The sequence below is a fragment of the Oryctolagus cuniculus genome, chromosome 20 (assembly GCF_051225735.1).
Source record: "Oryctolagus cuniculus isolate XC-2025 breed Fujian yellow rabbit chromosome 20, ASM5122573v1, whole genome shotgun sequence".
Lineage (NCBI taxonomy): Eukaryota > Metazoa > Chordata > Mammalia > Lagomorpha > Leporidae > Oryctolagus > Oryctolagus cuniculus.
Window position 1 is genome coordinate 21,043,442 of NC_142886.1, and position 19,586 is coordinate 21,063,027.

At 48.1% G+C, this 19,586-nt stretch overlaps 1 protein-coding gene across 5 annotated transcripts in view; it reads left to right on the plus strand.

Moving 5' to 3' along the window:
• The window catches only part of TTC9 (tetratricopeptide repeat domain 9), a 97,211-nt gene that overhangs the window by 18,002 nt on the left and 59,623 nt on the right, over positions 1 to 19,586 (plus strand). For 4 of the 5 annotated variants that reach the window (XM_089322213.1, XM_051826303.3, XM_070065172.2 and 1 more), the window contains exon 2: positions 6,247 to 6,429. In XM_089322213.1, the coding sequence (XP_089178339.1) occupies positions 6,247 to 6,429 (183 nt within the window). Of the gene's footprint in view, positions 1 to 6,246; positions 6,430 to 9,062; positions 10,645 to 19,586 lie in introns of those variants that run through there. The other variant, XM_008248540.5, reaches the window with a different exon arrangement.

Below are 19,586 nucleotides of genomic sequence, written 5' to 3' on the forward strand. Positions count from 1 at the left end.
GTGGGGCGATCCAGAATTGTATAGACTCAGAGTCCAGGCCGAGCTCCTTCTCCAGCCAATCCAGTGCCCGCCTTCCCGATTCCACAGCCTCTGCTGAGCATGACTGATGGTTGGGAAAGCTCACTGCCTTCCGGGAAGGTTCTGCTCCAGAGCCTTGCCTTAGGAATACCACATCCATACATAATCTAATCTCTATGCCAAAAAAAAAAAAAAAAAAAAAAAGTTATGATGTCATCCCCAATAGATAAAGAAGAAAGGAATTCTTTTTGAAGAGGAACCAGTGAAACAACTGTGTCATTGTTTTTAGGTTGGTCTTTGCATTTTTTAAAATTAATTTTCAATTATTTGTAAGGCAAAGAGAGAGATAGCTAGATAGATCTCCCATATACTGGGTTACTTCCCAGATACCCTCAGTGGCTGGAACTGGGCCAGGCCAAAGCCCAGAGCTGAGATCTCAATTCTTGCTCTCCCAGACGGGTGGGAGGTACCCACCTACTTGAGTCATCATTGCTGCCTGCCAGGGTGCACATGAGCAGGAAGCCAGAACTGAGCTGTGATTCGAACCTAGGAACTCTGATAACAGACAGCAGCCATCCCAAGTGGCATCTAACCACTGCCCCAAATGCCGGCCCTGCCATGTGATCTTCCCGCTAAGCAGCGAGCATTTGTATTCAGAGCTGTCAGAGCTGAAGTGATGGTGGAGATTATTTAGTGGGGTACAAGGCCCCTCTGTTTTGCAGATGGGAGATGGAGACCCAGAAAGCGAATGCAGGTTTTGTAATATTGGCTGGCGGCAGAGGTGAGATTAGAGCCCAGTTCTGTTGATTCCCTGCCTGGTACTCTTCAGAATACGGCTGCATACCAAACAGCAGAGCACAGGGACGGGACTGTCGTATGGTAAACTTTAATCCAGGCAGAGGTACAGCAACGTGGAAGACCTCTGGGTCATCGGTCAGTTCCAAATGACAGTAAAGAGCTGGATGAAGGGCTCTGACCTCAGGGAAGTGCAAAGCATCGGGGAGGCCTTCAGGGTTCTCTAAGCCCGGTCAGTTCCGCCTGCTGCGTGCCACTTCTGTCAGTCCCCTTCTGCTTGTCTGCCTCCACCCTGGGCCACTTCTCATTTCTCCACCCAAATCCATTCGTGCTCTGAGGTCCCAGATCCTTAACATGGACCAGAAGGGTCTGTGTGTGTTGACTTCCTGTTTTTCCAGCTTTCCCCTTCTCCCCTCCCCTCTAGTTCCCTCTGCTCCAGCCTGGCAGGGCTTCTCAGTTCCTCAAATAAACCACGCCTCCCTCTGTCTTTCTCTAGGATCTGCCTAGAAACGTTTTCTCTAATTCCCTAGACCAGGGGCTCTCAGACAGGGCTGATCTTACTGCCTCCCCCAGGGGACACTTGGCAATGGCCACAGACATTTTTTGGTTGCTGGCACTGGCATCTAAAGGGCATTTCACAGGACAGCTTCCTGTAACAAAACCCATCCCTCCCAGAGTGTGGGTGCTGAGGCCAAGAAACACTCGGTCTTCAGATCTCGGCTTACGTACAACTTCCTCCAGGAAGGCCTCCCAATATACTCTGGATAAGATCTGAGGGCTCCTCCTGCCTCCATTTGCTTCCTCCATGGCCTCTCCTTCCCAGCACTGGGCGCACATGGGAATACCGTGAGACACTGTGACATCTGCCTCCCACACCAGTGTGTCAGCCCCAGGAGAGGGGTGGAATGTAGACTTGTCATCTGATCCAGCTGCCCTGGACAGCACCTGGCACAGTTGGACATCACTTTTTGCCTTGTTAGCCTTGGAACACATAGGAACGTAAGTTCCCCAAGTGACCTGCCTTTCTCCCCCAGGGTTTTGTGGGTTTCCAAAGGCTTTAAGAGCAGGCTCACAGATGCCCCAATGGACAAGTGTGCAGTCTTGGGAGCCTACGGAAGTGATGGGGCAGGTGTTTGGCCTAGCAGTTAAGACACCATCCCTCATCTCCTATGGATGTCCCTGGGTTCACAGCCTGGCTGTGTTTCCAATTCCACCTTCCTGTTAATGCACACCCTGGGAGGCAGCAATGATGGCTCAAGTACTTGGGTTCCTGCCACTCACATGGGGGACCTGGATTGAGTTCCAGGCTGCCGGCTTCAGCCTGGCCCAGCCCTGACTATGACAGGTACTTGGAAAGTGAACCAGCAGCTGGAAGATCTCTTTCTCTCTGTCACTGTCCTGCTGCCTTTCAAATAAATAAATACATATTAAAGAAGTGGACCGATACCCTAATTCCACCACCTTCTACTTGAGTGACCTTCAGCAAGTTGCTTAGTTTCTTTGAAACTCAGTTTCATCATCCATGAAAGAAGCATAAAAATAGAGCTTGTTTCATAGCCTTGTTATGAAGATGAAAAGACAGAGTATGTGAAGTACTTAGTGCCAGCTCTGTCTCTGGGTAAGGGGTCAGTAACTGCAAGAAGGGTGCACTGTGGAGCAAGAGACTTGTTCCAAGGGTCCATGCAACCCCAGGCCCTGCTGAGTGGCCACAGGGACAGGAAGGGAACCATCAGGAGGCAGCCAGTCAACCCCTTTTTTTAAAAAATATTCATTCACTCATTCATTCATTATTACTTTATTTTGACAGAGAGAAAGATCTACTGGTTCCCTCCCTAAATACCTGCAACAGCTACGGCTGAACCAAGCCAAAGCCAAGAGCTGGGAGCCCAATCCAGGTCTCCCACATGGGAGGCAGGGACCCAACCACTTGAGCCACCATTGCTGCCATCCAGGGTGTGGCAGGAAGCTGGAATTGGGGGCAGATCTGGGACTTGAACTCAGGCACCCTGATATGGGATATGGGCATCTTAATAGCTAAGCCAGATGCTTGCCCCTCACCCTCTTCATAACTTCTTCAACTCTGGAATGCACCTGAAAACCTCCCCTAGGCTCACTGTGCATCCCCAACAGCTCCCCATCCAAAGTAGACGGGTGCCTGAAATGCACCTGCAGGTAGGTCAAGGGCAGCCTCCACACTCTCACTCCGCCACTCCTGGAGCCCTGGCACCCGACTTCTTATCTGGATTCCATCTCTGGAGCCAGCCTTCCTCTGGATGGAAACCCATTTCTCAGCCTCTCTGGGCCCTGTCTGTGGTGTCAGCAGGGGCTCCACACCCCATAAGCAGCCTGGCCCCCCACTTCCTACCAGGTAGGATCCCTGGTTCCCTGAGATCTGCAGGGGAATTAGCAGTTGATTAATTCTAGAGCTCTTTCTACCCTTCAGGGAACATGGAGGGATTGGAAGCAAGGCTTTCCCATCTCCAGGCCTCGTGGTTTCCTTTCCCCCTAATTTTAGGCATTCAAAACCTGCTTTGGAAAGAAACAAGGGTCCATTTCCTGGCCTGCCCTGGTCAGCCAGCAGAAATGTCTTCTGGGAGTTGGAGGGCAGGATGGGAAGAGAGGCTACCCGTGCCTGGAATGGGAGGATGTCATCTGGGGTATGCACAGGCCACAGACAGGAAATCCTTTCACTCTGGGAGATGTCAGAGCCAAGTCCCACACAGGTAGCAGCCAAAGAGGTCCACGCCCAGCAGCCCTGTCCACAGATCTGCACACGCACCAGCTGACAGCACCAGGGTGGGTGGGTGGGAGAGGGACCTGAGACTCCAGAGCTGAGGGAGAAGAGGGAAGGGGGGTTGGGGACATCAGCTCATGGGGAAAGACCCCCAGTGCACCATCCATCTGTGGTCCTGGGTGAACAGCATCTGCCTGGAGTTCACAGCCCATGGCTTCTGTTGACTGGTGTAGCTTTCTGCTCTGCAGCCGGTGAAACCTGACAGGTCGGTCTCTAGATCTGGGCTGATTCTCTTTCACTTCCTGGTTCTCATACCTGCAAACTTGAGCATCTGTGTGTTCACCTCCTCGCCCTGCGAAAGGATGGGTTCCTTGTCCCACATGCACAATGAAAGGCCTGGTGTCTTAAGAAGCAGTTCAGTGGGTCTGATACCAGGGGAGTCACTGAAGGGATGAGAACAACTGAAGTTAGACCCCTGAAGATGAAAATCAGTAACCTGGGGCAGGTGTTCAGGCTAGTGGTCAAGACGCCCACATCCAACATCAGAGGGGCTGAGTTTGATTCCTGGCGCCAGCTTTTTTAATGCAGACCCTGGGAAGCAGCAGTGATGGTTCAAGTGGTCAGGCTCCTGCTGCCCACATGGGAGGCCTGACTTGAGTTCCCAGTCTGGCCCAACCTGGGCCATAGCAGGCATTTGGAGGTGAATGCACACATATCTGTCTGTCTGTCTGTCTCTCTCTCATATTAAAAAAAATAGTGACATGTCCCTATCCCAAGGGCACTTCTTCCATGGTGGGAAAAATCTGAGCAAGCTTTCTCCCCCACCCCACTCAGCTAGGTCTTGGTGGGAAGCAACCAAGTTTTGCCTAAGCCTCTATTTTGATCCACTTTGAAAAAGTAGGCAAGGTACTTTTTAAAAAAAAAAAAACAATAATCCCTCCAAAGGATATTACGTGTCTCTCTGCCCTCTGTCAATACCAACTAAACATGTTAGTGACTGGATCATGTGTTTGGCGCAGGGGTGAAGGTGCTGCTTGGGTACCCACCTCCCATATCAGAGTGCCTGGGTTCCAGTCCCAGCTCTGCACCTGATTCCAACTTCCTGCTAATGCAAGCACTGGGAATCTGCAGGTGATAGCTCAAATGATTAGTTTCCTACAACCCACATAGGAGACCCAGATGGAGTTCCTGGCTCCTGGCTTTCGCCTGGCACAGCCCCAGATGCTGTGAGCATTTGGGGAATGAACCAGCAGATGAGTGATGTCCCTTCTCTTTCCCTATCAAATAAATAAAATTAATAAAATAAATAAAAGTAAATAATTTTTAAACCAAGTATTTGAGTGAATGAATGGAGGCAGAGGTGGTTCAATAGGGCTGGGATAATGTGAGGGGCTGTGGTACACAATTCCACTTTGCAGTGGTTCAACCACCCTCCAGGGACGTCCTCAGCCTGGCCATGCTTCATGGCTCAGAGCTGGTGAGAGGAAGCTTCTGAGAGAAAGAGAGAGAGAGAGAGAGAGATGGCTTACTCGAAGATGGGTGCTTATGGACTGGGAGGGTCCACACCATGGGCACCCGCAGCCTTCACTTCTTGCCCTGGATGCCAACTCTCTCCTGTGCAGAAGCGTGCCCTGTGCGAGCTGCTCACTAGCCCATCAAAAGGCTCCTGCTCTCAGGAGCTGCACAGACAGACTGGTAGGAAAAGGAACTTGCGGGAAGCCCAAGGCAGATATCTGGGACAAGAATGTGAACTAACATTGTTCAAGTGCTCACTGTGTGCCAAGCTCTGTGTTACATACTTAATGGCCACGATTTTATAGAATTCCCCTAACAACTTGGTAAGGATGAACTTGGGCTTGGAGCTTGACAACTTCAGTTTCAGTCTCATCCTTTTTTTGTGTTGTATGAACATGAGAAATTCTGAAAACTCTCTGAGTCTCAGCTGCCTCACCTGTGAGCTAGGAATAATAATAGTACCTCCATCAGAGTATTCTAGGAGTTCCTTCAGGTAATACACAAGAGAAGCATTGGAAGAAGGCAAACACTCAATAAATATCAAGGTGACTATTATTCACATGGCCTTGAGTAGCAGCCCAGGGCTGCTTTAACAAAGTCCCACAAGCTGGGTGGCTTAAAAGAAAAGTATTGTCTCTCTCAGTTCTGAAGGCTGCAAGTGCAAGATTAAGGTGCTGGTGGATCTTGGGGGTTCTGAGGGAAAGTCTAGTCCACGCCTCTCTCCTGGCTTCCGGAAGCCTCAGACACACCTTGCCTTGCCGATGGCCGTCTTCTTCCCGTGTGTCCCCATATCCTCTTTCCTCTGCATGCATCTGTCTGTGTGTCCAGATTTACCCTCTTTATAAGGGCACCGGTCACATTGGATGGGGCCCATTCAAATGACCTCATTTGAGCCTGATACCCCTAGAGAGACCCTGTCTCCAAGTTTAAGTTCATATTCTCAGGTCCTGGGGTCTTAGACTTCAGCATAATAATTCAACGCATAACACAAGGCTAAGTTACCTGCTCAAGGTCACGGCAGTTGTTAGTGAAGAAACTGGTCCTGGAGCCTAGGATTGCTGGATGGAAACCCCATGGCATACACAGCAGCGGGAAGCCTGAGATCTCTAGCCCTTCTCTGGGGAGAAGGAACTAACAGGACACGTTCAGAGCCTGCCACTTCTCTTTTCCCTCTTCTTCCATAGCCTGCTTGCTCCAGGCTGAGCTGGTGAACTATGAGCGAGTCAAGGAGTACTGCCTCAAGGTCCTGAAGAAGGAAGGGGAGAACTTCAAGGCCCTGTACCGGTCTGGCGTGGCATTCTACCACCTCGGGGACTACGACAAAGCGCTCTACTACCTGAAAGAGGCGAGGACCCGGCAGCCAACAGGTAAGGCAGCGATGGCTCTTCCGGTCCCCTCCCTCTGGCAGCTCCTGGGGCCCCTCAGCGCAGTGAACAATTTTCATGGCTGGCAGAGCTGGGTGGAGACAAATAGGGGGTCAAATTAAGGTGTGTGCCAGGACCTAAAATGAGGAGAGCACACAGTCCTTGCACTCACCTGGGGTCTGGGCTCCAGAGAGCTTGGGCAGCTGTCCTCTTCAGAGAGGGGACAGATTCTTTGTCTTTCCACCACAGTCTCCAGCTGTCTTCACTTATAATAAATGCATGTTGACTTTATGCTGCTTGCCAAGGTCAGTGTGGGACACCAGGGATGTAGATGAGAAGACAGGGCCTCTATCTGAGAGAACTCACATCTGGTTGGTGAGACATAATACACAAATGTCTATCTATCTATCTATCTTTTTTTTTTTTAATTTGAAAAATGAGAGTGAGAAGCTCCCATCTGCAGGTGCAATCCCCAAATGCCCACAATGGCCAGGACCGGGCCAGCCTTCCTTCCAGTCCTCCAGTCCTAAGCTAGGAGCCAGGAACTCAATCTGGGTCTGCCATGTGAGTGGCAGGAACTCAACTACTTGAACCATCACTGCTGCCTCCCATTGATGAGTCGATATAAAAGGAAACTGGAGTCAGGAGCCACGGCCAGGAATCGAACCCAACTGCTCTGATAAGGGATGCCTGCATGTTAACTGGCTTCTTAGCCACTCTGCTAAATCCAGACCCCCAAAAAGACAATTGAATGCTAAGCCAAGCATTTGTCAGGAAGCCTGCTCTGACTGCTCCGACCAGATCCCATTCCTTAGCATGTGTCATCTGTACCATTCACTTAGGTCACAGCCGTAGCTTGCCCAGTCATTCATTCCACACATATTTATTGAGGGAGTGCAATAGATTTGGAACTATTCTAGATAATGAGTACATAGCAGTAAATAAAAAGAAAGTTGCCACCTTCAAGGAGTTTATGTTATAATGGAGGAAAATGGACAGCAAGCAAATGGACAAGTAGATAATGTAACATGTAGGAGTGCTGTAAAGAAAATAAAGCCGAGTGAAGAGACCAAGAGCAAGGGGAGGATGCTGTCTTAGATCACGTGATCAGAAAGGCCTCCCTGAGGAGGTAACAGGAAAGCAATGACTTGTGACTTGTCATTGTTGTTCATATGGCTGATTTTTTTTAATGTAGTTCTTCTTCCAAGAAGCCTGTAAGGGCATTGTTGGTCCAGAGATTAAGACACTGCTTGGGACACCCACATTCCATATCAGAGTGTCTGGCTTTGAATTCTGGCTCCGCTTCTGATTCTAGCTCCCTGCTAACACAAACCCTGGGAGGCAGGGGTAATGGCTCAAGCAGTTGGGTCCCTGCCACCCATATGGGATACCCAGATTGAGTTCCAGGCTCCTGGCTTCATCCTGGCCCAGCCCTGGCTATTGTGGGCACTGGGGGAGAAAGACCTCTCCATCTATCTCTGTCTGTGTCTGTTTTTCTCTCTTTGTCTTTCTGCCTTTCAAATTAATTAATTGTTTTTAAAAAGAAGTCTTTAAGAATTTTAGGATCAATTTGCAAAAGCCAACACAGAGACCTTGAATTTGTACAGTGGAATTCTTTTCTAAGAACACTCATGTATGTATTGTTGTTTTCCATATGTAAATTGTGTCCCACCAATCATATACCATAAGCAGCGTGAAGCCTAAGGACTGGACTCATTCTGCAGGATTTGCTTAAGCACCTACTCTAGGCCAGCATTGACCTGGATGTCGTGCCTGGCAGCAATGTGGTATTCATGTCTACTGAAAGTTCCTACCCCAGGCATCTCTCTAACTCCGTGTTTCAGTGTGCGCAGAGCTAAGCAGCCTTGCCAGCCTTGCCCTGCTCGCTAATTTAGGGATTGGAATTGGCTTTCTTTATGGAGACGTGATTGTCTGACCCTGCTTATATGGACAGAAGTAAGCAAAGTCATTTTCAAATCTTAAAGTTAAAAAAACTACATCCGACTAATATTTATTAATCACTGTGTTAAGCACTTTCAGACCCACCTGGTTTGGTCCTCATAGCAATTGTATGAGGAGGGCATTATGGTCCCCAGGAGAGGCAGGCTTTTGGGCCAGACATACCATTGACTGTGTGACTCCTTGGGCATCTGATTCAATCTCTCCAAAGCCCGGTCTTCCCTTTTTCATAGCAAGGGCGATGCCACGTACCCTGCAGGATTGCAGTAGTGGTAAATATGATAATGAAGGTTCAAAACCTGGCTCTGAGTAGGCATTCAAAAGCAGACGTTGCTTCTTGCAGGTGAGAGAGTAAGGTAGGAGAAGGGAGTAACTTGCCTGAAGTTCAACTCCAAGGTGGGGGGGGGGGTCTCAAACTGCTGACTCGGAGACCACTGGGCTTCCTGCTGTACGGACAAAAGGGGAGAAATTCTCTTCTCCCCTCCCCCTCGTCTGTCTCCTGGGTCACAGTGACCCTTGCCCTTGGCAAAGGGTGGGTGGGAAGGAGAAGGCCAGCACTGGCCGAAGGGCCAGTGAGTCTGGCCTACTCGTGGCTTGCAACCCAGCTCGTGTTGTTCTCGGCAGACACGGTGGTTGTCCTGCCAGGTGTTTCCCAAGGTGTGTCTCTCTCCTCACAGACACCAATGTGATTCGGTATATCCAGCTGACAGAGATGAAGCTCAGCAGGTGCTCCCAGAGAGAGAAAGAAGCCATGTAACCAGGAGGCCTCTCCAGAGCCGTGCCCTCGCCGGACCAGGGACATCCAGGCACCTCCTGTGGAGAGCCCTCCCCGGGTCCCGCCCCTCCTCACTTCTCCCATCTCCCCTTCTTCCTCCTGTTGTCCCCCAACTCTTCGTCTGCATCCAGTGTGAAAAGAAGGAGAGAAGCACATTTGGAATCTGGTGGGGTACCCGGGCGACGGAGACACCCCCTTCTTTAGAAGGTCAGCCAGTAACCGAGAGGGGCCTAACTTCCGCCTGGAAATGCCATCGCGGCTTTGACCTTGGCCAGCGCCTCCAACAGAGGCGGAGCCTGGCAGGTGCACCATCCCAAAGGCAGCAGACATGGAGCCCGTGGCCTGGACCCTTCTGCAGCTTTCTGACACACCAGAGCGTCTCAAGGCATCTGAGACAATCAGGCATGGGACAGACACCGGAAGCATTGGCCACGCCAACACAGAGACCATGAACTGGTACACTGGAGTTCCCCCACTCCCCCAGTCACTTCAACCCCTGCTGCCCCCCCCCACTTGTCTTGGCTTGTGTGTTCTTCCCCCCACCTTGGGGATCCGAGACTGCCAGGATTCACATGCCACCAAGCCCACTCTCAGTGCCCTCTGGTGACCACACATACCATTCCCATGACTCCCAGCCAGCAGGCAGCTGACAACAGCAGGGCAGGGTGAAGTGGTCCTCGAGCTGGGGCGGAGAATCCACATAGATGAAGGGAGGGAGGTGTGGCTGGGGGAAGAGCATAGCATCGTATAGGCTGAAGGATTTGACTGTGGACTAATTGGGTGTAAATAGAAATAAATTCGCAGACACATCCCTGTTGTGTCTGTTGGAAGCAGCCTTCTCCCTCACGTTTACTCCCTCCCCCAACTCCCTCAATCAGAGCTACTTAGAGCCAGGCAGGATGGGGCTTCCCCCAAAGCAACTGGCCATTTGTCCAGTGTTGACTGCAGCCTTTGTGCTTTTGAGAGTAGGCTGGGATTGTGGAGACCGCCCAGAGGCTTGGTTTTGTGGGAACGTGTACAGCCTCTTGTTGATGAAGTTATCTGGACTGACTCTCTCGCATGCAGAACGAGTTCAACAAATATTTGTTGAATAAATCGTGACTGCAGACTGGCTCTCCTGCCTTAAACTAATCTTATCCCAGTCGAGTCTCCTGAAATCTATGCTCTTTATGCTATGCCGTGTTGCTTCAGTTAAACAAGAAACATTTACTGAGGGCTTTTTGTTTGCCCGTGGTTGTGCAATTCGCTGTGGGACGTAGGATGTAGTCCCAGTCTTCAAAGAGATGGAAGAGTTGAGAAATGCTAATTTGAGATTATTACCAATGACACCTTTGATTTATATGATGCTTAAAAATTTTCAAAGCACTTTCATGTATTTTTCGTGTGACTAGTGAAAAAGACAATATTGTACAAAACTAAACTATATACAGATGCAATAATGTTCATAGTTAGGATTTATTAAATGCACTATCTTCAGATCTTTACATGTACAATCTCATTTCTTTCACGCAGTTGCTCTGTGGATATTATTCCCATTTGATGGACAAGAAAACAAAAATGAACTACCCAGAGGATGTGTGCCCTTGAAATGGTGCCAGTGGGATTTGAATCAGGCCTCCTTGACTCCAGATCCCTCGCTGGTACCTACACTGTATTAGTTGCTTCTTCATGCGTATTATGTGGGGCAGTTACAACTGCTCAAGAGCAGGACCAAGTGGATGAGGTTGAAACGCGTTCTCCATACCAATAGTAGCACCTGGGCCTCCTCAGTATTTACCTACCCAAGGCAGGAAAAAAAAAAAAAAAACACTAGAGACTTAGAATCTCTAGTGTTCTGAGCAGACAGTGCAGGAAAAGACCGCTGAGACCCAGAAGAGATTGCTGGGCATTGTTCATTGTCCCGACTGATGGGCCAGGGCACATTCTAACAGCCGGCCTAGCATTCCTCGTCCCCAGCATTGGGGAAGGATCATATTTACAGGCAAAACCCAAAAGGAAACAGCCCCAGGTGGAAGTTAGTGACAGGTTGTTTCTTTCAACCGAGCTGCACCTCTGCAGGATGCAGTCGCTGCTGAGGGGCTCAGGAGCCAGCAGTGCAGGTTATGTTTTGCACAACTCCCCAAGACTTCCAGCAGGGCTGGCAGGAAGGGGCCAGAACCACGCAGGGTTCTAGCTCACCCTCTGGAGAAGAGGAAAGGTGAAAAGCTCTTTCACACTCTCCCCTGACTACCATACCACGCTCTCTGCCCTCTTCCTCTCTCTGCCCTCTTCCTCTGGACAGCTTCATGTGGTCCCAATCCAGAACTACCCTGAGGCCTACCGCAGTCAAGCGTGCAGAACTCCCGCATCCCCAAGCCTCCTGCCCAGAAAGGTTGTTGGGGTTTGAAGGATGGAGATGAGGTCAGGGTGGCGACAGCACCCATTCAGATGCGCAGGTTCTTCCTTTGTCTTTCATGCCTCAGCCAAGACTTGGGCTAACTTCCCACCGGGTGGCAGGAGAGGGGTCTTGCTCAAGTGAGTGTGCTGGGGCAGGGCTGGGCGGATGGAGATGAGATTGTTGCCATCCCAAGGAGGAAGCCTAAAAATTGCAAGTATGTGAGGACAACCTCCCAGAACCTCAGAGCACAAGCACAGGCCGTCTGCTTGTCTGGGGACTTAGAGACACATGCTTATTGGGATTCTATTCACTGTGACCTGAACTTAAAGAATCCCAAAGAAACGAGCTGCTTGGGGTACTGGCTGGTGTTGGGGTCCGGGCTGAATTCCCCGTGCATTTGTCCAGCAGACCCTTCCAAGAGCTGCTAAGCAAATCCAAGTCCACTCACCTCCCCAGACCTTGCACTTGCTTCTCCACCCCTCCCAAACACTGGGCCTGTGGTTTAATTACAAGCTTTGCTTGCAGATGGCACTGCTGAACTGCACAGACAGAGCACTAATCATGGACCTGACCTGCATTGTCACCTTCAGCCTGAACTTTTCGTGAAAAACTGTTTGGGGGGAAAATTATACCTTTTGTTTAATTATCATGTAACCTTCACGTGTGTGTTATAGAAGAACTTCTAGGGGGGGAAAAATAAGAAAAAAGTCCAAAATTCCATCCATAATCCTGCCACCAAGACAAATATTTTTAACCTTTCAGATACATCTTTTAGTTCTTTTTGATATAAACATACACATGCACATTTGTTGTTATTTTAAAAATAAACTCGGTCATTATTACATATGCTCTTGAATAACTTACAAAAAAGTGTATTTAAGAATATAGTATACATGCAGAGATACAAAATTCAAAACATACAAAAAGCTCTAATATCAGGCAGAAATCACTTCCCTCCCTGTCTTCCAGGATCCAGTTTCACTCATTTCTTGTAAATCCTCCTGGAGCTAATGAGACATTTTTCAAATACACATATTTATGTGTGTATTGCTATCCTTTTAATGGTAGCACACTGAGCACATTTTTTGCTTCTGTTCCTTTGCTTAATCAATTGTGAATACTTTCTGCGTGTCTCTCAGACTTTTCCAGAGGCATCCCCACTCTTTGAATGGACCCTGGTCCCTTCGTAATCAATTCTCAGATAGCAATTATTTCACTTAATCCCAGTGTTGACGACACATAATATTGCAACAGACATTCTTGTAACTAAATTTTGCATACATTCACATTTCCTTAGGATAAACTCCAAGAAGGAATTTGCTAGGCTATTTTTAAAAATTTTTATATGTGTTGCCATCTGCCCTCCAGAAAGTTTGTACCCTAACACTGTCCTTGTAGGCTTGGGACTGGCCCCTCTGTCCTAACCCTGGGTATTGTCACCTAGCAAACTCTAACAATTTCACAGCAAAAATAATAGTATGTCAATGATATTTCAGGTTGTTATTTTAACTTTCGTTGACTACTAGTGAATGACACTTTCATATGCTTGTTGACCATTTGTATTCTTTCTTTGTGAATTTTCTATTTCTTTGATATTGGTATGTTTATTATCAATTTGTAATTTTATGAAGAATATTATTTTTGTCAAGAAATGCTGCAAATATGCTTTTCAAGTGCTTTGCTTTCATATTTTGTTTATGGTGCTTTTCAACATACATAAATTCTTAATTCTGAAATTAATTTGTTCCTCTTTTGCCAGCTTCATGCTCTCATTTCTATCAGGGTGACAGTTCTAAAACATACTCTGATCATGTCACTTCACAGCTTAACAACCGTTAGTGGCACTTCGAACCCTTAGGGACGAAGGGCCAAGTCTCGTCAACACAGTACACAAGCCTTCCACGGAGTTTCTCCCACTGACTTCCCCAGGCTTCCCTGACCCACTGCCGCACAACTTCTGGTGCTTCCCTGAGCCATCTGGGCCTTTCCAAGCTCTTCCCTCTGTCTTGTAGCCACTCCTCATCTTCCACCCTCTCTCTGCCTTGCTAACTCCCTTAGATCTTGACCTGGAGTCGATGACTAGAAGGCCTTCCTGGACCCCTTAGTCTGCACACCTAAAGCGTCACGAGCCCATCGCTGCTAGTGTTTGCTTCAGTGAGTCAGTCGGGACTTGGTAGCTGCATTCATCTCTCTCACCACCTAGATGTTTCTCGAGGCAAACGCTGTGGCTCCTTCATCTTTGCAGCTAGAATGTCCAGCACAATTTAATAAGGATCCAGTGGCAAATGTCACTAGAGGTAAGTCCAGAGCTGAACTAGAGCCATCCCTGGGAAATGAAGTCCTAGGCGACCCAAGTCAGAAGGGAAGTCACACGCTCCAGCCTTGTGTGTTCCAAAATGTCAGAATCACTTGCAATCGGTTTTTAAAAGTGCAATTTTCAGGCTCGGCCTTAGGCTCACGGAATCAGACTCTCAGGGATAAAGCTCAAGATACTAATGGTTTTTGACTGTTCTGACCAGACAAGTAAAGGGCCACTACTGACGCGGCCCAACTTCAGAGCCCGTGGCTCCATGTCTTCAAGCCTCGTGAGCTTTGGAGTGGACACATGGAGCTTTGTTGAGTACCATCTTCCCGTTAGTCATGTGGCCATGTGACTTTCCTGACCCTTATTCCGTAGCCTGCTCATGGAGATAACGTTATTTACCTTAGAAGGGTGTTGAAAAGATTTACAAATAGCTGTGCTTGGCTGGCGCCGCGGCTCACTAGGCTAATCCTCCGCCTGCGGTGCCTGTACCCCGGGTTCTAGTCCTGGTCGGGGCGCCGGATTCTGTCCTGGTTGCCCCTCTTCCAGGCCAGCTCTCTGCTGTGGCCCGGGAGTGCAGTGGAGGATGGCCCAAGTGCTTGGGTCCTGCACCCCATGGGAGACCAGGATAAGTACCTGGCTCCTGCCATCAGATCAGCACGGTGCACCGGCTGCAGCGCACTGGCCGCGGCGGCCATTGGAGGGTGAACCAACGGCAAAGGAAGACCTTTCTCTGTCTCTCTCTCTCACTGTCCACTCTGCCTGTCAAAAAAGAAAAAAAAGAAAAGAAAAGAAATAACTGTGCAGAGTCAGCACAACATAGACAACCACTGCCTTCCCCTCACCCTCTGTGGCCTCAGTTTCCTCATTTGGAGCATAGCTGCTAATAATACCCGTATGTTCACCTCCCGCTCTGATACACGTGGCACGTTAGACAAACGGGACCTTCCAACAGGCCCTGGGGTTACTCTCTGATAAAATAAGGCAAATAAACAAAAATAAATAAAAAATAAAAAAATAAGGCAAGTGCTTGGCAGGAATGGGGGTTGGTAGGGGGCCTCCGAAAGCCCCATGCCCTACCCCATACCCTTCCTAGATGGATGAACGCCACAGCAATCCCCTGGGATTGTTCTAATGGTCTTCAGAACCAAGTGTCCTCTAGTTACGTCCAACGATCGACACAGTTTTCTCCCTGATAGTCCCCCAGAGGCCAGAGAAGAAAAGGCGATTGTCAGGAACCAGAATGGGCACTGCCCACTCCCCTTCCAGTGTCCTTGGTACCCACATCACATGGCTCCGGGCCGGTCAGATGGGTCATCCGCGGCTGCCTGGATTTAGATGCTCCCCTGGCCACTCCCAGAGTCTGCGCTGACTGTCCACACCAGCCCAGAGCAGGCAGGGGAGGCAGGGAGAATGCACTTAGTCCATCAGGCGTGGCACAGTTCAAATTACCGAGTCAGCATGGAAAGCCCCATTCTAAATGGACTGAAATTGGATTCTATTAAAAACCACACTCCACGAGGCCCTTGGCTGCTAATATTTGCTGAGATGTGGAGGGAGGAGAGGAGGCGGCGACCCCTGGTAAAGGCTGGGGATCTCAGCTGCTCTGTGGATTTGCTTGTCTGGACAGAAGCCTGCATGGAAATCCAGGCTTGCCTTGGTCTCAAAGTCTTAAAGAATATTAAAGCTTGGAGGAACCTTAAAGCTCAGTAGTTCAACCCCCTGGACTTACAGATGCAGGATGCAATGCAGGGAAGGCTAAGTGACTCATTCAAAGTCTCACAGCTTGAAAGTATCAAAGCCAGAACTGGAACTCAGATCAGTTTCTGAAAACAAATTGTATACTCCTTCCACTGGACCAAAACACACAAGGCACCTTCTTTTTTATTAAAAAAAAAAAAAAGTAAATACACACATACGTTATTGTCTTCTAAAGAAAGAAGAAACTTAGCATTCATCCATAGTATTTATCATTCCAGTCACTCTGGTAGTGGATTCTTTAAGACTCTTTCAGCCTACATGAAGAAGAAAAGTAAAGAGGCCGCATCAATTCTGTGTCATACACATTAGAAAAACAGCATGGACACAGAGAGAAGCATCTGTACCAATTGTGGAGGATCCGGAAAGGTTTTCCTGAGTAGGGGGTGCCAACAGGTGAAACAGGAGTGCTGAGACATGAGAGCACTTCAGACAAGGGCCAGTGGACACGCTGTTAACCCTTTCCATGGGTATGACATGAAAACACTCGAGACAGCCATCACGAGCTGTCTTCTTACGTTATTCCTGGTTTGCCTTGAACTCAAGCAATCTCCCTTCTAGAACTTTGTAGGCCCAGGGGTTGAGAAATCACAGAAGATACTACAGGCTCTATTTGCTTAAATTACATCAATATAGAATAGGAACAAGTGGCTGCATGCATTTTCTCAGAGTATAATCAGAAGCTCATCGAGATTTGTGATTTGGGACTGGTATTGGGTACAGCAGTGAAAACATTGCTTGAGATGCCCACATTCCTAACTGGAATCCTCATTCAGCTCCCAACTCCAGCTTCCTGCCAGTATGCAACTCTGGAAGCAGCTGGTGATGGTTCAAGTTCTTAGGTCCCTGCCACCCGTGTGGCTGACCCAGATTGAGCTCCAGGCTCCTGGTTTTGACCCAGCCCCAACTGTTGTGGGTATTTGGAGAATGGACAATGGAAGATTCTCTCCCTCTCTGTCTCTCTGTCTCTCTCTCTCTGTCCCTCTCTCTCTCTCTCTCTCTCTCATGTGTGTGTGTGTGTGTGTGTGTGTGTCTGCTCTTCAAATAAAATGATTTTTTTTTCATTAAGGGAAGGCATTTGGGGTAGCAAAGACTCTATTTGGGACACCCACACTGCATATCAGAGCACCTGGTTCTAGTCCTGGCTCCTCTGCTTCCAATCCAACTTCCTGCTAATTTGCAGCCTGGGAGGCAGCAGATGATGGCTCAAGCACTTGGGTCCCTGCCACCCATGTGGGAGATGTGGATGGAGTTCCCGGCTCCTCACCTCAACTTAACCCAGCCCCTAGTGGATTGAAGTTGTCTCTGTTTCTCCACCTCTCAAATAAAGTGAAAATAAATTAATAAAAATGTAAGAACCAAAAAAAAAAGAACATAAAAAAAGAACATATTTGTGATTTCTCTATTAGGGGAAAATTCTAGACTACGTTTTGCAAAGGTAGCTCCAGAGGCATCATATCGTGAGGAACTTGGACATATCCCACTGTTTCATGTTTCTCATTCCTTTACATTAGCCTCTTTATTCTAGAGCAGCATTGTCCAATAGCAATATAATAAGAACAACCCACGTAATCTTAAATTTTCTAGTAGTCACGGTATAAAAAAGTAAAAAGAAACAGGGAAATTACTTGTAATGATGTAGACGAAATAAAAAGAATACAGCCCAAAGCAACAAAATATTCAGGAATAAATATAGTAAAGCAAGTATAAAACTAATACTCTAAAGACTACAAAGCATTGTTGAAAGAAATTAAAGAAGATCTAAGTATCTGGAAAGATAGCCTGTGTTTATTTTTGGAAGATTTAATATTGTTAAGATAGCAGTACTCCCTAAATCATTCTACAGGTTGAACAGAGTCTTTATCAAAACTGCAACTAATTTCTATGCAGAAATTGACAAACTAACCCTAAACTTTATATAGTTCAAGGAACCCACAATAGCCAAAACAATGTCAAAAAAAAGAACAAAATTGGAAGATTCACACTTCTTGATTTCAAAACTTACAGTAATCAAATCTACAGTAATCAAGAGAGTGTGCTGCAAGCATAAATAGAGCCAATAGATCAATGAAATAAAAATGACAGCCTAGAAATAAACCCTCACACAGTGACTTTCTACAACTGGAAAGTCACATGTCAAAGAATAACATCAAACTCCCTACCTCACACCACATACAAAAATTTACTCAAGGGGCCGGTGCTGTGGCAAAGTGGGTAAAGCCTCTGCCTATAGTGCCAGCATCCCATATGGGTGCCGGTTCGAGTCCTGGCTGCTCCACTTCTGATCCAGCTCTCTGCTATGGCCTGGGAAAACATTAGAAGATGGCCCAAGCACTTGGGCCCCTGTACCCATGCAGGAGACCCAGAAGAAACTCCTGGCTCCTGGCTTCAGATCGGTGCAGCTCCAGCCGTTGCGGCCAATTGGGGAGTGAACCAGCGGATGGAAGACCTCTCCCTCTCTCTGCCTCTCCTTCTCTCTGTGTAACTCTGACTTTCAAATAAATAAATCTTTAAAAAAATTTACTCAAGATGGATAAAGACCTAAATGTAAAAGCTAAAATTATAAAATTTTCAGATAAAAATTTTTACAAGCAACAAAGGAAGAAAATAGCTAAGGAGACTTTACTAAAAATATTTGTGCTTCAAGCAATATTTTCAAGAAATGACAACCCATAGAATGGGAAGATTTTTTTCCAACTATATGTCTGATAAGAGACTTGTCCTTAGGATATGTAAAGAATGATTAAAACTCAATAACAACAAAACAAAACAACCCCAAAATTTTTTTTTTTTTTTTGACAGGCAGAGTGGATAGTGAGAGAGAGAGACAGAGAGAAAGGTCTTCCTTTTTGCCGTTGGTTCACCCTCCAATGGCCGCCGCGGCTGGCGCGCTGCGGCCAGCGCACCGTGCTGATCCGAAGGCAGGAGCCAGGTGCTTCTCCTGGTCTCCCATGGGGTGCAGGGACCAAGCACTTGGGCCATCCTTCACTGCCTTCCCGGGCCACAGCAGAGAGCTGGACTGGAAGAGGGGCAACCGGGACAGAATCCGGCGCCCCAACCGGGACTAGAACCCGGTGTGCCAGTGCCGCAAGGCAGAGGATTAGCCTAGTGAGCCGCGGCGCCGGCCAACAACCCAAATTTTTTAAAAAGTATTTATTTGAAAGGCAGATTGATAGGGGAAGGGGGAGAAAGAGAGAGAGAGAGAGAGAGAGAGAGAGAGAGAGAGAGAGAGAGAGAGAGAACGAACACATGCTAATTCATTGGCTGGTTCACTCCTCAAATGGTTACAATGGCCAGGGCTGATCCAAGCCAAAGCTGGGAGCCCAGAACTCCATCCAGGCCTTCCACATGGGTGGCAGGGCCCCAGCACATGGACTATCTACAGCTGTGTTTCCAGGCACATAAGCAGAGAGCTGGATCAGAAGCAGTACAGCTGCAGCTGGTTTGCCGACATCACAGGCAGTGATTTAATCTGCTTGCCACAACACCAGCCCTGATAACCAATTTTAAAATAGGCAGAGGCCAGCACTGTGGTGCAGTAGGATCCCATATCGATGCCAGTTCAAATCCTAGCTGCTCTGCTTCCAACCTGGCTACCTGCTGATGCTCGTAGGAAGGTAGCAGAAGATGGTTCAGTATTTTGGCCTCTGGCATGTGGGAGACAGGATGAAGTTCCTGGTTTCAGACTTCAGCCTGGCCTAGACCAGGCTGTTGTGGCCACTGGGGAGTGAACTAGTGAATGGTGGAATCTCTCTCTGTCTCTCTCTGTGTCTCTCTCTCTCTCTCTGTGTGTGTGTGTGTGTGTGTGTGTGTGTGTGTTTCTCCTTCTCTCTTTGTTGCACTGCCATTCAAATAGATAATCTTTAAACAAGAAAAAGAAATAGGCAAAAGGGTTGGGCAAGCAATCGGCACAGCAGTTATGACACCACTTATAATGCCCATACCCCTCAATGGAGCCCTGGGTTTGAGTCCTGGCCCCAGCTTCCTGC